This window comes from Cervus elaphus, chromosome 17 (assembly GCF_910594005.1).
Source record: "Cervus elaphus chromosome 17, mCerEla1.1, whole genome shotgun sequence".
NCBI lineage: Eukaryota > Metazoa > Chordata > Mammalia > Artiodactyla > Cervidae > Cervus > Cervus elaphus.
The window spans coordinates 24,185,226-24,201,212 of record NC_057831.1 but is presented as its reverse complement, the minus strand read 5'-3'; the positions used below and the strand labels follow the sequence as shown (position 1 = coordinate 24,201,212).

Sequence of the window (15,987 nt, the reverse complement as noted above, 5' to 3'; positions counted from 1 at the left end):
ACCTTCATATCACGTGGCTGATGTGACTATTTCTGCTTGTGACCGTGCCACCCCTCACACACCTATTCAAATGTGGTGACCTGCGTTTGATAAATTTGTTGAAATTGGCAACCCACAACGATTGCTAACAGAATGAAATGGTGCTTTTAAGCTGACTCAGTCTATCTTGATCCATTTGCACAGAGGCTACGTCTCTTCCCTGAGCTTCGATTGATTAGTTAGTATGACTACTTACAGGGTTAGAACGTTCTGTTCCCTGCCTTTGCTGGCTAGACAGGAGCTGTTTACATTGCTTGTCTTTACCTCACTCTGCCTTTTTGTCATTAGCATGCTCAGGGCACAGACGGGGGAGCAAGGCAGGCAGAGGAGGGCTGTGGAGGTTGCATTATGGCCCCTGCCCTTCCTGCGTGCTTCTCATCTCTGTCCTCTCATCAGCAGGCACTAATGACACAATCTGACTCTTGCTTAAAATAAGACACCAAAGTGGAGGACAGAATGAACACTGGCCATGTCTTGTTTACCTTTGCATCCTTAGGACCTAGCACAGCACTTAGCTACGTGGTCAGCAATCTAATGAAAGTTGGCTGAGTGATTAATAAATGCTACTATACTGAGGACCTGAAGCAAAATACTGATCTGTATATTTCATTTTATATCAAATCCCTGGTTTCAGGAACTATCAACAGTGATAGGTATACAGCTCCAAACAACATTTCATTTCACACTTCTAATGGGCATGAAACATCAAGGGCTTTGTGGCTTATAATTCATTTCTTTATGGATGCACTTGGCTATTGCACAGACTTTCCATTACCTTAGCCACTTATAAAATAATTCCAAATAAGCTTTATCAGATTTTCAAAGAAGGGCAGCCCTGGAAGAATCTGTTTGCTTGAAATAGGCCACTAATGAGGTTGACATGAAGAATGTTCTTGCAGAAGCAACCTGGAAAGACAAATAGTGCAAGTGAATTCGTTATATTTCACCTTCTCCTCCTCCTCTGCTCTTCTGATAGTTCTGCTTTGCTTAACATTTTGAATATTTAATACTATGCAAATTTTTCCCATTCAGTGTCATTTCTATTCTAGAGAAAATTTTACAAAAGTTGTTCTACCAACATTTAAAATAAATGGGTTGGTATTTGGGGTATTTGCATTGTTTGAGATTATTTTGAGCCTCAAAAATTGTTTTTCTTCCTTTATGGACTTTTTTTAATGTTTAAAGGTAGTGAAAGGTACTAATAATGCATTCATTATTCTTTTTCCTTAAATTCCAATTTTAGGTAGGAAGAGAAAAATAAGGTTTCACTCGGTCAGAGAATAATCAAAATTGACATTATGTCATAATTGCCTTGACAGCATCATTTGAATATTGACACAATAAAATACTGTCAAGAATAATATTCTCCAAGATTTCAAACACATACGGACAGGACCACCTCCATATATTATAAAAAACTAACATTGGTCTGTGACTTAACTTTCTATTGTTTCTGTTAGTCTAAACCTCCAGTAAAAAGAATTGCTTCCTCAAAACCATGCATTTTATTTAAATTCATGTGCATTTAAGAATTCATCCATGAACTGTTTGGCCTGGACTGGCTTGGGAAAAAAGAATTGGTGGCATTTTAGCATGTCAGAACTGAGTAAGACACTAGAGGTCATCTCATCTTAGCCTTAACTTCATTGGCAAAGGAAATAGAGGCCCAAAGGAAAAAGTCATTTTCCTATGTCATGCATGTTGTTGATATTAGGATAAAGCTACACTCCTTCCACTGTCCCAAGTTGATTACATTCTGGTATTTTGATTTTTTTCAGTTACTGTATGTTTAGAACAGACTTTCATCTTACCACAAATCCTGTTGTACAAAAATAATACTTTCATATCTAAATCTGAGTGACCCATACTCAATGCTTTGTTCTCCCTATAACATGGATTTTCTAGTTGTCTTCTATAAATGTTATGCATTTTATGCTTAAAATGCATAAAACTTTCTAGAACCAAGATTTTGCTGGCAGAAGCAATTTAAGTGTTTCAGCTAATGTTTACTGTAAAAAGAAAGATTAACAAATTCTGGAATTTATATCTTTTCCTAAGGCTAGTAGAGCATGTGTCCTTGGTATTCATGTTTGTACTGGTCATCATTTGGATGGGTTGGCTATTTCTTCAGGAAACAAGTTAATATATGTATCTTCCCAAGATAAACTCATATTCAAAAACACCTCCTAACTTTCATAGCAATGAGAAATGGTGTGTTCGGAAATATGTTAATTGCTAATTGAGTTCTTGTAAGGAAATGAGATTTGTCTCTAGGTGGAAGGAGGGAAACAGTTGTAGTCGATGGAGCTGGAGATGAGTTAGAAGGGAATTTTAAGGGAGGTTAGACAGATAGAGGGGCTTCCCGGTGGCTCAGTGGGAAAGAATCCGCCTACCAACATAAATGTGGATTCGTTCGATCCCTGAATCGGGAAGATCTCGTGGAGAAGGGAATGCTACCCGTTCCAGTAGTCTTGCCTGGAAAATCCCGTGGACAGAGGAGCCTAGCAGGCTACAGTCCATGGGGTCGCAGACAGTCAAACACAACTCAGCAACTAAACAACAGCAATACTATGGAGCATGATTTACTGCCTGTCCTCCTCTTAAAGAGTTCTGTGATCAGCACTTTCATCATCATCCTACTCAGAGCATCCTACCCCTCACCCCAATCCTACACCTCATCTCACGATGTTATAGCTACAATAGCTGCTTAAATATCAACAGTAAATACACTGCTGTAACTTCTCAATCTAGAAACTGAGACCATTTACCTGTTTAACATTTCCTCTATTTCACAAAGTCTGAACATTTGTTGTCAGCAAAATGTATTTCAACAAAATAAAGTGATTTTTAACAAATTAATGCCAAAAAGCTGGAAAAAGTAATTCTATTTACCAGTACTCTATCGTAGCTTCACAATTTATCAGAGTTCTTAAAGCCTACCAATAAATGTGCATTTTATTGGACAAATTTGCTTTCTGACTTTATCTTTGGATTCAGATGTTTACCCATTTTAATGATTCCATATTACAGCTTTTTTTTTGTCTGAGGCAGTCTCAGTTACTGTCTTAACAATATTGGTGAAAAAAACCCAGAGTGTCTGCATGTTATTAAAATTTCCAAAGTGTTTTATTTTTTCAAGACTTTTAGAACTGGCCAATGAAAACAATCAAGCACCTCTTGTAAAAATGCTTTTATTATCCTAAAATATATTCATATACCATATATCCATCAGTATATTTTATTTGAGAAAAAATGTAAGCCACAATCCCAGAACTTACCAGTAAGTTATATTTAGCATGTTTTCCAAATGCTAACTTAAAGCAGAAAATTGATTTTCAACCAAAAATGTTATTTCATGTGTGTAGTTTCTCTTAAACACGTCATACACTGAAAGTATATTTGCTTCTCCTATTTGAAGGAAGACAGTAGAGCAGGGTACCCTTTCTGTTGACAACAGCTGGCAAAGTATATATGCATAATAAATAATAGTTGATTTGACATCGTTTAGGGAACATTCTTGGGGCTTCCCAGGTGGCACTAGTGGTAAAGAACCCACCTGCCAATGCATGAGACATAAGAAATGTGGGTTCAGTCCCTGGGTCAGGAAGATCCCCTGGAGGACTCCAGTATTCTTGCCTGGAGAATCCCCATGGACAGAGGAGCCTGGTGGGTCACAAAGAGTTGGACATGACTGAAGTGACTTAGCACTCACACACACAGGGAACTTCGTTAAATTTGAAAAAGTGCTATCTGGATTCACCACAGATATGACCTTGATATTAGATCAGTTTAAAGAATACTAAAATCAAAGAAGCCAAAATACTGCTGGGATGCACCTCCCAGGCAGAGTGGTCAAGCACCATCCATCCAGTTGGAACACTGCCACTCCTGTGTGCCTCGGTCGGGTTACCCAGGGTCTCCCAGGGAGCTATTCAGGGGAGTAAAGACACAGCATGTTGGAAATGCCCTAAGGTTCTTTCTTTTTTTTTGGTCACACCACGTGGCATGTGGGATCTTAGTTCCCTGACCAGGGACTGAACCCACGCCTCTTGGATTGGAAGTGTGAAGTCTTAACCACTGGACCACCAGGGAAGTCCATCCCTAAGGTTCTTTTTAATCCTCTCTCTAGCGCTCCTTCTCTGCTGTTTTTCTTTTGACAGAACATACTTATTTTACAGTTTCTTTCAGAGTGTTTCATTACATTTACTTCTTGATATGCTGTTTTGCTGACTTTGTCTCACTGTGGTTTGTTTCCTTATGTGATTTCTGATTCTTTTTCTTTATTGGAGAATAGTTGATGTGCAATGTTCTTTAAGTTACGGGTGTACAGTATAGTGATTCACAATTTTTAAAGATTAGACTCCATTGATAGGCAATAAATTATTGGTTATATTCCCCATACAGCATGTCCTCGGTTATGGATTATGGAAGACGAGGGGCAGCAGTGCTGTGAAGAACCACGCGATAGATTGAAGTGCAAGGCTTGAGGGTCCAACTCACATCTCCACCAGCAACAGTTCTGGGGTCGTTTCGATATTATGTAGCCCTTTTAAATGTTAGTTATTTCCACCTTACTCATCTGTAAACATATGACACTGGATCAGTCCTCCAAGGCCTCTTGCAGTTCCCAAACTCTGTAGTTTAGCCTACCCATTAAAAATAAATGGAACTCTGGGATGTTCAGTTTCTAGAGTCAAGCTCTAAAGGCTATAGACTTTTTCATTAACAAATGCCAGAAGGTATACAGAACTTTGTGGGTACTCAATAAATATTGAACAATCAATCTTATCTTTCATCTGCAAAATGGGGTGAGTAATGCTGACTTGTCTCACAGAATTCTGTGAGAAATAATAAATGAGAACAAAGCACTTTTCAGATAATGAAGTAATTCGAATAAGCTGCTTTAATAGGTCTGAGGTCTAGCTAGATGATGCAAGAATAAAGTGTCTTTTTTATTATTACATCTGTGAAATACAGCAGGCTTTTCATCTGTTTAAGAAGAAACAGTCTATTATCCTTGCTTATCACCAAAAAGTCAGCATGAGTAATTTCTGTACAAATGGAATTTTTCATGTGATTTTACCATTAATCACTTTTAACAAAATGCAGCTTTTATCTTTACCTGATATCAAAATGGAATCATATCTTGATTTAAACAGTTTAATGAGGCGTTCCATCAGTATTATACTACTCTGAGCAAAGAAGATGCTTTTTGAAATGACTGATAAGCTGCACAAATGAGAAAATTGTAAATTTAATAATGCTCCTACTCAAAAACTAATACAATTCAGGAATTGTTACTAAGGAAAATGAAGCATTGCATTCTAGTTTCCTAGAGTCTTCTACAGGATGTTCTTTTCAGTGTTTATGTTCAATAAATAACATGTGTTCTATTTTTTACAGTCTTTCAACAGAAGGCTGCCAGAAGACAATCTGATAGTGACAAGTTCCATGGTCCTAAGAAACAAGGTATTGATATAAACTTCAGCTTATTTAATAATCTTTAAGTAAGAGTTAAAGAAGTCTTATGAATACTGACTAAAGTCTCCTATGATAGAAGTAAATAACTGTGTACTTGATTAATTTTACTAAGTCACTATCTTACCCAAATGTAACTTTTCCATAAAAAGATTAATGCAAAAAAGTTCTTTTAGTTAATAAAAGTAAATTATTTTAATTAACAAAAGTCTTATGAAGATATTTGCGGTGATGTTGATGATGTTGTTTGTTATCACAGCTCTAGGAGGGTCAAGTAAGACAAATTCTCTAACATGCCTCAGAGACCTTTAAAGAGAAGTCTCTAGAACTTAACTTGGTAGGAGGGGCAGATGACTGATTCCCCAGAGGAGACCCGCATGGGTTTTCTGTGCTCTGCATTGAACTCCAGTCAAAAATTGTACCCTTTTCTCGCGGTTCTCTTGCCTTAGGCACTGGATCCAATGTTTTTTGTTTTTTATGTTTTTTTTTTGAATAATTATTTGTAATGCAGAAAAGAAATAAACATTGTAGCTACAGAGGCATCTCACACAGGAGGAATGTTTTCTTCTGGGTCCACAGGAGGTGGCTGCTTCTGGTCTTCTCTGACACAGTTGGTTCCTATTGAAAAGAGAGATGCTAGCAGATGATTTATAACACTATTTTTCTGATAATAAGGCCTTGGTTAAGATTCAGAAATGAAGAACATAAAAGGTGGCAGAAATGGAGGTAGCGCTAGATGCTTTGATAATCAATGAGCACGTACTGATGCTTTTAACCTCAACCCACTTCTGAAATAATGTCACTCCAAAGTCAGTTCAGTTCAGTCGCTCAGTCGTGTCCGACTCTTTGTGACCCCATGGACCGCAGCATGCCAGGCTTCCCAGTCCATCACCAACTCCCGGAACTTACTCAAACTCATCCATTGAGTAGGTGATGCCATCCAACTATCTCATCCTCTGTCGTCCCCTTCTCCTCCTGCCTTCAATCTTTCCCAGCATCAGGGTCTTTCCAAATGAGTCAGCTCTTCAAATCGGGTGGCCTAAATATTGGAGCTTCAGCTTCAGCATCAGTCCTTCCAATGAATATTCAGGACTGATTTCCTTTAGGATTGACTCTTTGCAGTCCAAGGGACTCTCAAGAGTCTTCTCCAACACCACAGCTCAAAAGCATCAATTCTTTAGCACTCAGCTTTCTTTATAGTCCAACTCTCACAGCCATACATGACTACTGGAAAAACCATAGCTTTGGCTAGATGGACCTTTGTTGGCAAAATAATGTCTCTCTTTTTTAATATGCTGTCTAGGTTGGTCATAGCTTTTCTTCCAAGGAGCAAGAGTCTTTTAATTTCATGGCTGCAGTCACTATCTGCAGTGATTTTGGAGCCCAAGAAAATAAAATCTGTCACTGCTTCTGTGGTTTCCCCATCTATTTGCCATGAAGTGATGGGACCAGATGCCATGATCTTAGTTTTCTGAATGTTGAGTTTTAAGCCAACTTTTTCACTCTCCTCTATCATTTTCATCAAGAGGCTCTTCAGTTCCTCTTCACTTTCTGCCATAAGGGTGGTGTCATCTGCATATCTAAGGTTATTGATATTTCTCCCAGCAGTCTTGATTCCAACTTGTGCTTCACCCACCCTGGCATTTCTCATGATATACTCTGCATATAAGTTAAATAAGCAGGGTGACAATATACAGCCTTGACGTACTCCTTTCCCAATTTGGAACCAGTCTGTTGTTCCATGTCCACTTCTTACTGTTGCATCTTAACCTGAGTACAGATTTCTCAGGAGGCAGGTAAGGTGGTCTGGTATTTCCATCTCTTTCAGAATTTTCCACAGTCTGTTGGGATCCACACAGTCAAAGGCTTTGGCATAGTCAATAAAGCAGAAGTAGATGTTTTTTCTGGAACTCTCTTGCTTTTTTGATGATCCAACATATGTTGGCAATTTGATCTCTGGTTCCTCTGCCTTTTCTAAATCCAGCTTGAACATCTGGAAGTTCATGGTTCACATACTGTTGAAGCCTGGCTTGGCAGATTTTGAGCATTACTTTGCTAGCGTGTGAGATGAGTACAGTTGTGCGGTAGTTTGAACATTCTTTGACATTGCTCTTCTTTGGGATTGGAATGAAAACTGACCTTTTCCATTCCTGTGGCCACTGCTGAGTTTTCCAAATTTGCTGGCATATTGAGTGCAGCACTTTCACAGCATCATCTTTTAGGATTTGAAATAGCCCAAATGGAATTCCATCACCTCCACTAGCTTTGTTTGTAGTGATGCTTCCTAAGGCCCATTTGACTTCGCATTCCAGGATGTCTGGCTCTAGGTAAGTGATCACACCATTGTGATTATCTGGGTCATGAAGATCTTTTTTGTTTAGTTCTTCTGTGTATCCTTGCCACCTCTTCTTAATATTTTCTGCTTCTGTTAGGTCCATACCATTTCTATCCTTTATTGAGCCCATCTTTGCATAAAATGTTCCCGTGGTATCTCTGATTTTCTTAAAGAGATCTGTTGTCTTTCCCAGTCTATTTTTCCTCTATTTCTTTGCATTGATCACTGAGGAAGGCTTTCTTATCTCTCCTTGCTATTCTTTGAAACTCTGCATTCAAATTGATATATCTTTCCTTTTCTGCATGCCTTTAGCTTCTCTTCTTTTCTCAGCTATTTGTAAGGCCTCCAAGTAATGTTACCTTAAAATTGTTACCTGTAAATCACTGAGAGAGACATTAAAATAAAGCTGGAAGTTATTTCACCAGCAACCACTAACCACTTCCATAGTCTCTTTTTGTTCCATTATGTAAATGGTGAGGTACTGATCGCACCAGCTTCTAACATCTGTTGACTTGTTGAATACATAACCTCAGTGGACTTGCTCCTGGGATGCCCTGAATCATCCTCCAAAGAAAGGTGTGTCCTTAAATGAATAATCTTCACCCATCACGTCAAGTGGCTTTTCTCATGACAGCGGCATTGTGCTTATATCGTTCTTCCAACAAATATGTGGTATTTGAATGCAGCACATGATGAGCCTGAACTTCCAGTCTCCCACAAATCACTTGGATATACTGCTCATAAGTTCGTATGCAAAAAACTCCTTACTGGGCAGTTTTTTATATCTAGTGATTTCTTATTTTGAAGGGAAAGTAATATCTTTTTAAGTCTACTGTTATCCTCCCACTGTGCCTTTAGCTCTCTTAAGAAACAGTTGCAGAACTCCATGTGAGAGCATTGTACAGCTTGAATCAAACAGTTACTGAGGAATTAAAGTAGAGAAGATTATTCCTATCTGGACTCCTCCACACATCTCATAGAACTCTGAAAAGAATAAAGAGAGGGGATGCTTTGAGCTCTTTGGGAGAAAACTCCCATGAAGCATTTTTAGCAAATTATTCAATTATCATACTTTAATTAAATCATGTTAGAATTAAGGGGATCATCATCCCCTTAATGAAGAAGGCCACAGGAGATGGAAGAAAGTAACAAGTGGCAAGTGTAATGAAGGGATCTCAGAATGCCTGATGTATTATCCTCTGATTGTCCCACAGAGAACAATGTTTAAGGAAAGGCTGCTAATGTTTTGGAAGCCTGTGTGAAACCTATTATTATTCTACCATAAGTACAGAAGAGTAATCCCTTGTTTACTCAGAAGAAAAGGGGCAGAGGGAATGATGAAAGGAAACAAGAACCTAAATTATAAAATATTTTATTGGGTTAACATCTGTCCATATCTTGTTACTTAATTTGCTTCCTCAAGATCAATGATAACTTGATTTATTTTTTAATTCTTGGTGATTAGGATGCTGAAAATTTTAATTGAATTTTTGTGTGAATTTTTCTGTCTAGATATTTCAATCCAATTATTGATGATATTTTTGATTAGTCAACTTAAAGCAGTTCCTTTCTCAGTTCCTTTAACTTTGGACATCAGTAATTCAGCAGATTGGAAAAGAATATTGTTCTGTTTTCAAGGATAGAGGAACATTAAATCTTACAAAATGTAAAGAAAAAAAAAGCAAAGCCTTCCTCATGACTGCAATCTGAAATCAGAATCTAGAGAAAAAAACAAGAATAGTTGGGAAGGGGGACTTCCCTGGCAGTCCAGTGGTTGAGACTTCTCCTTTCAATGTGGGGGGTGCGAGTTTGATCCCTGGTGGGGAAGCTGGGATCCCACATGCCTCTCTCCCAAGAAACAAAAACATAAAACAGGCACAATATTGTAACAAATTAAATAAAGATTTTTTTTTTTTAAAGAACAACTTGGAAGAAATTTTTAAAAATCAAATACCTAATGGACTTACTCTATCCAACCATTCTTCTCTAAACCTTTTCAGATAGTTATGTCCAGAGCATAGGACATACTTAGCGATCAAAACTGATTATGCCTAAATTAATGAATACTCTTCAAATATCCTGGGATTTCATGGTGTAATAGGAAAAGTAATAATACTTCACCAATGATAAACTATTTGGAAAGAACAACAACAAAAAAAAAACCCTTGTGTGAAATGTTTGTCAGAGTCAAGATTTTTTAAAGGGACTGGACACGTTCTCTAAAGGTTAAGGAAATTATTCAATTATTTCAGTATATATTACTTTTTTTACTGGAAGGAAAGGAATTATGAAAGCCAACTATTTTTCCATTTTAAGTGCAGACGTTTCAGATGCCCTATGTTGAAGACTGCCAAGGGATTGCCAGGAAGTTTCATTGTTACTAAGTCAAGGAATTTTCCTGAGGAAAAGGAAAAAAATTAATTGGCACCATTTCCATGGAAACTAAACAGATTTCTTCAACTCAGTTTTCACATTTTGAAAAACAAATAAGAAAAATGCTGAGGACTTTGGATCACAGATTAGAAGTTTCCATCAAAATACAGTTTTAAAGTCAGTTTTTCCAAATTACTTTTAAAATTAGAAAAATTTTAAATCAATACCAGAGCGTTGTCCCCAGAATATGCTGCTACCCACTTCCCAAAATTGAGCGCCACATAGTGGTCAAGGGTTTGCTCCTCAACGTGGCTAACCAGAGAACTGAATTATGGCAGTGGGTTTAGAATCAATCAGAGTTTTGATGTCTGAGTCTTATTAACTAAGCTCATGGAGGACTGATTTATAACCCTCAACTCCAATCGATTAAGTCTATAATATGGGAAGATTCCTTCCAAGTGACAAGAATGCTTGCATTCATTAGACACTTGCCAAATAATGAAGTTTCTATAAAACATAATTAGTAATTAGAAGACTAGCAGGTGAACATGGTCAAGTCAGAGGGTGCTGGAGGAATTATAAGAGCTTCAGGGACATGGAAATATCTGGTTTATTTTTCCTGCCTCACAAAATCATATAATAGTCTGGGGTAAAGATTGTTCATGTCTCCCAGACCTGTTACAACTTTTTTCCCCATTATATCTTTTTTCATGGGCTATACCAAGAGCCCTTTTTCTGTCTTCACCAGAATAATCCCATTGTATTAGCATAGTCAGACCTCAAAGATGATGCATGGCAATTGATGAGGTTTAGCGTTCTTAGCATCCTTAACTACCTCTCTGGTCATGGCCACAGATATGTCCAGTCACACAGTGAAATAATAATAATTTCATCAAGCGGGTGTTGTTGCTATTGAAAGGCAAACCATATTTTTGAGGGTTGGGGTTAGTAGGGAGGAGGGGAGGATCATATCCACCCTAACCAGCTGCCTATCCAAGTAACTCTCAGTCCTACGTGAGCATACAAACTATTTGTAGGGCTTGTAAAATTTGATTGCCTGTGTCCTACCTTAGACTTGGACAACAAGTGGAACACATGAGAACAGCCATGTGCTGTAATAATCACCTCAAACCAAAACACAAAAAAACAAAATCTAACCAAAAGGAACTGTTTCACAGGCCATATTGTGGTCAAACCTGGCCTCTAAATATACTATATTTAAAAAATAATGTGCACAATGTAATTTCAACTTTTTGTCATGTTTAAACCTTTCAATTTTTGCCATGTTTAAAACCATGTTTCAATCTGTCTTGTGTAAAAATTCAAATCTCCAACCACTCCCTATTGTATTACTATATCCTTTGCCATAAATGACTTTTGATATTATCATTTGTCATCATGCTTTCCATATTGTTTTCTTATACTTGAGGCATATTTCTCTAAACTCATAATTCTATCAGAACTGGGAAAATAAAGACATATCATGAGAATCATGCCATCAACAAAAACATAAAAGAAAAAATATTATTGATAATGAAGACTATTCAGATGTGTTTAACAAGCAGACACTAAATCTTCTCTGCTCAGTCATTCTATCTGGCACCTGTAAGCTTTGGAGTTTGCAACTTGTAATATAATCTCTGCCCACTAATTCTTCAATGCAGACTGAAAAATCGTTATTGGCTGGTCTTTTCATGGGGTGTGCATGCTCTTGGGAAAGATACAGTCAGGGAATGCATCTTATATGAGCTCTCTAAGTTCCCAGTGCTATAGCAATTTGATGAATGTTAAATAATAGAATTTTCTGTAAGTAGAAGACCTAGGGAAATGCAGATGGTATTACCTTTATGTGGGCAAAAGAGAATACTTGTCCCTGAGGTATTTTCATCAAGCTGCTTTTGCCAATACTTGATATATTAAAAAGAAAAGGGGAAATTATCAAAATGTGGTTATATGTACTCCGCAGAAGAATAATGGCTTCAATTCTCCTTTTCAGTATAACTTACATGTCTATTTGTCATGTTGTTTATGGAAGATTTTTTTGGTTAAAGTCATACCTGGAAAAACTTGTGTAATAGCTGAGGTCTTATCTAAAATGGTGATGTGTCAACAGCACACAGTGGCCTTTCAGAAATGCTTGTGAAGGAAAGGCATCAAAATGATGGAATTCTTATTAACAATGGAAACAAAGACTTTTAAAAAAGCTAATAATGAAAAAATGTTAATAATAAAAAAGATACTAATTCCAATTAATTTTAAGGCTTAACAAAGGAGACTGAAACAAATAAAATCAGTAGTTCACCTACTGACCCGCAGTTATCCCTCTATTTGTTGTTGTTGTTCAGTCGCTAAGTCGTGTCTCTTTGTGTCTCTTTGTGCAACCCATGGACTGCAGCATGTCAGGTTCACCTGTCCTTCGCCATCTGAAATTTGCTCAAATTCATGCCCACCGAGTCAGTGATACTATCTAACCTTCTCATCCTCTGTCACCCCCTTTTCCTTGTGCCTTCAATCTTTCCCAGTATCACAAGTGCTAATTGTTGAACGTTCTCCCCACTGCTGCTCTGGTCTTTCCATACACATACAGAAAAAGTACTTCTCTAAGTAGAAGGCAGCCTGAGATCCTGCAGTAAAGAAAGTTGTATGATGGAAAGATGGGATGGGCAAGAAGAACTACTGTTTATTCAGAAAGTCAGTTGCTTGCAGACCTATCACAACATAGTGCCAAAGAATCACGCTCCCCCCATACGTAACAAACTTACACTAGACAAAACCACTAAGCCCTGGGATTTTGAGTTGTGAATTGCACCTGCCAAAGTCCTATGTAGTCCTGAAGCAGAAAACAAAATTTGATCTGAACACAAGGAATGGAAACAAAGGATAAACAACCACCAAAAGTCTCTTGTTGAACAAGATTTTATAGATGTGTTCTCTTTTAAGAAGATTGACGAAGAGGATAAATAAATAATATAATAACTTCAAAACCCAAGTCAAAGGAAAGAAAGAATTTCATCATGAAAACTCAGGTTAATTATACTTTGATAAATGATTTATTTAATGAGTGAGGTTGTATCTTCCCAAGAACCATCAAGCTATGAGAAGGAAAATAATGTGAAATATTCATGCATGCCCCCCACACACAAAATGAGATCACCTCAACTAATGACTTGTAATTATCTAAGTCTGAAACATTTTACAAATATTTTAACTTTTTAGAAGATAACCAAAAAGAAGTATCAGTTATTTTGAATTTTCATTTATTAAATTAAGCTAAACTATTCAGCTTGCAGTGCTAGACTCTTGTTGTTGTTCATTCACTAAGACATGTCCGACTCTTTACAATCCCATGAACTGCAGCATGCCAGGCTTCCCTGTCCTTCACCATTTCGCAGAGTTTGCTCAAACTCATGTCCATTGAGTCAGTGATGCCATCCACCCATCTCATCATCCATGACTCTCTTCTCCTCCTATCCAGAATCAGGGTCTTTCCCAATGAGTTGGCTCTTCCCATCAGGCGGCGAAAGTATTTTAGCTTCAGCTTCAGTCCTTCCAGTGAATATTCAGGGTTGATTTCCTTTAGGATGGACTGGTTGGATCTCCTTGACGTCCAAGGGACTCTAGAGTCTTCTCCAACAACACAGTTCAGAAGCATCAATTCTTTGGCAGTCAGGTGCTCAGCCTTCTTTGTGATCCAACTCTCGCTGGGAAAACCATAGCTTTGACTGTACAGATGAAGAAATAATCCCAAAATATTGACAAAATATCTTAACTTAGATTTTCTGTTTTAAAAATAAAAGAGTTTTAAAACTTAGAGAATGGTGTAACAAGAATTTGACATAAAGGACTACGTGATTTATTGGGAAAAGATCACAACCTAAGAAGTTTATATTTAGTTTGCTAATTAGTTTGTTTAGCTTGCTAATTAGATTATTAGCTGTTTAGTTTGTTCATATAAGAAGAAAATTATATTTTTTGGATATCTAAGATTTTTTGAAAAGATAGCATTTCTATGTCATCATCAAAGTATTCCCCAAGATATCTTCTAAGTAAAGGAATGACAGTAAAATTAAAAGCTCAAATAGAAGTTATAGTGTTAAAGAATTTGTGGTGAATAATGAATTCAATAAAACATGGAATTAAGTGTAAATAATTATTAACCTTTGCAACAACCCTATAAGTAAAGGTATTAGACAAACTGAAGTTTACAGGGGTGGGTAAGACAGAGCTGAGATTTGTACCTGTGCTTGCCTGATTCTAAATACCATGTTATATATTTTCTTTTATAACAGATATTGGTTCAAATTTGGATAAAAGACAATATCAAACTACATCTTGCTTTTAAAATATATACTACAAAAATATACTGAAGAAAATAAAAGTTGAAAATTTATGGTCAGTAATGATTGCTTAAAGACACAGACACAAAGGAATTACTTTCAATCTTAATTTTAGAAAAAATATAATTCAAGGCAAAAGTATTAGGCAAAGAAAATCACTTCATTTATTTAAATTCTGAAATCCAAATAAAAGCATGTTATCCATGTTCTTTCATGAGGCAAATGTTAAAGCATTATAATATTTAAATAAAATGTAGTAGAATAAAAGAATGTGACAAAACCCACAATAGTAGTGACACATTAGAAATACTTTGAAAGTTTGATAAAATAGTAAAAATGCAAAAAAAATAGAATAGAAAAAATTAAGATAATGTTAGTTTGTGCTTAATAGAATATATGCTTTTCAGGATCCTTAACTGATAATATGCTGTATGAATTTTTAAAAATTCATTTAAAAATGTTTTAAATAAAATAAAATTCATTAAAAATGTGACCTATTCAACCCACTTTCTGATCTCATATGTTAAGAGGCAATGTCATAGCCCTAAATCTTTAGTTAGTAACAATTAAAGGAAAGCAAAGGAACTAGACAGTAAGAAAAAGAAAAACTGTGGAATAAAACCAATGAAGTAAATCTAGTAAAAGTTGAAAATTAATAGAACTTAAAGAATTCACAGATATGAAATGTTGACTAAATCTAAAAGTTTATTTTTAAAAGGAGTAAATTAGCAAATCCTCTGGCAAATCTAGCCAAGAGAAAAAGTCAATAAGAAAATCAGTCATGAGAAACTGTCAGTATATACAATCAGAGGAAATGCTTATTTTATTTTTTTGTGTCTAAAAATATATGACTTTTCAAAGAGAAATACTAATTAACAGAATTATGTCAGATGATAATAATGTCTCAGTATGGGTTTATCAGTGGCAACAAATATACCACTCTGGTGGGTGATATTGATAGTGGCAGAGGCTACCCATATGCAGGTCTGGAGGTATGTGTTGATCTCTGTTCCTTCTACTCAATTTGACTGTGAGCCTAAAATTACTCTAAATAATAGAGTATATTAATAGAACAAATTCAACTCAATAAAAAAATTATGTCAAGTGATGAATGGAATTTTTTAAGGAATGTTTGTATAAATTTTAACTCAAAAGATTACCCAGGACAAGTTTTGTCACTGAGTTATTCCAAACTCAAGTAAAACAGAATTTTGATATTTTATGAATCATCCCATCATTACTGACTCAATGGACATGAGTTTGAGCAAACTCTGAGTGAAGGACGGGGAGCCTGGCCTGCTGCAGTCCATGGGGTCACGAAGAGTTAGGCACAACTTAGCAACTGAACGATAGCAACGATATTACTTTGCAGACATCATGAAAGAAAAAAAATATTCACTATACACTGAAAACAAAAAGTTCCTG

The 15,987-nt window shown here is 36.5% G+C and overlaps 1 protein-coding gene across 4 annotated transcripts in view; it reads left to right on the top strand.

Annotated features, from left to right (window-relative positions):
- The window catches only part of BANK1 (B cell scaffold protein with ankyrin repeats 1), a 317,486-nt gene that overhangs the window by 283,841 nt on the left and 17,658 nt on the right, over nucleotides 1-15,987 (top strand). For all 4 annotated transcript variants that reach the window (XM_043871399.1, XM_043871400.1, XM_043871398.1 and 1 more), the window contains exon 11: nucleotides 5,443-5,508. In XM_043871399.1, the coding sequence (XP_043727334.1) occupies nucleotides 5,443-5,508 (66 nt within the window). The remainder of the gene's footprint in view (nucleotides 1-5,442; nucleotides 5,509-15,987) is intronic.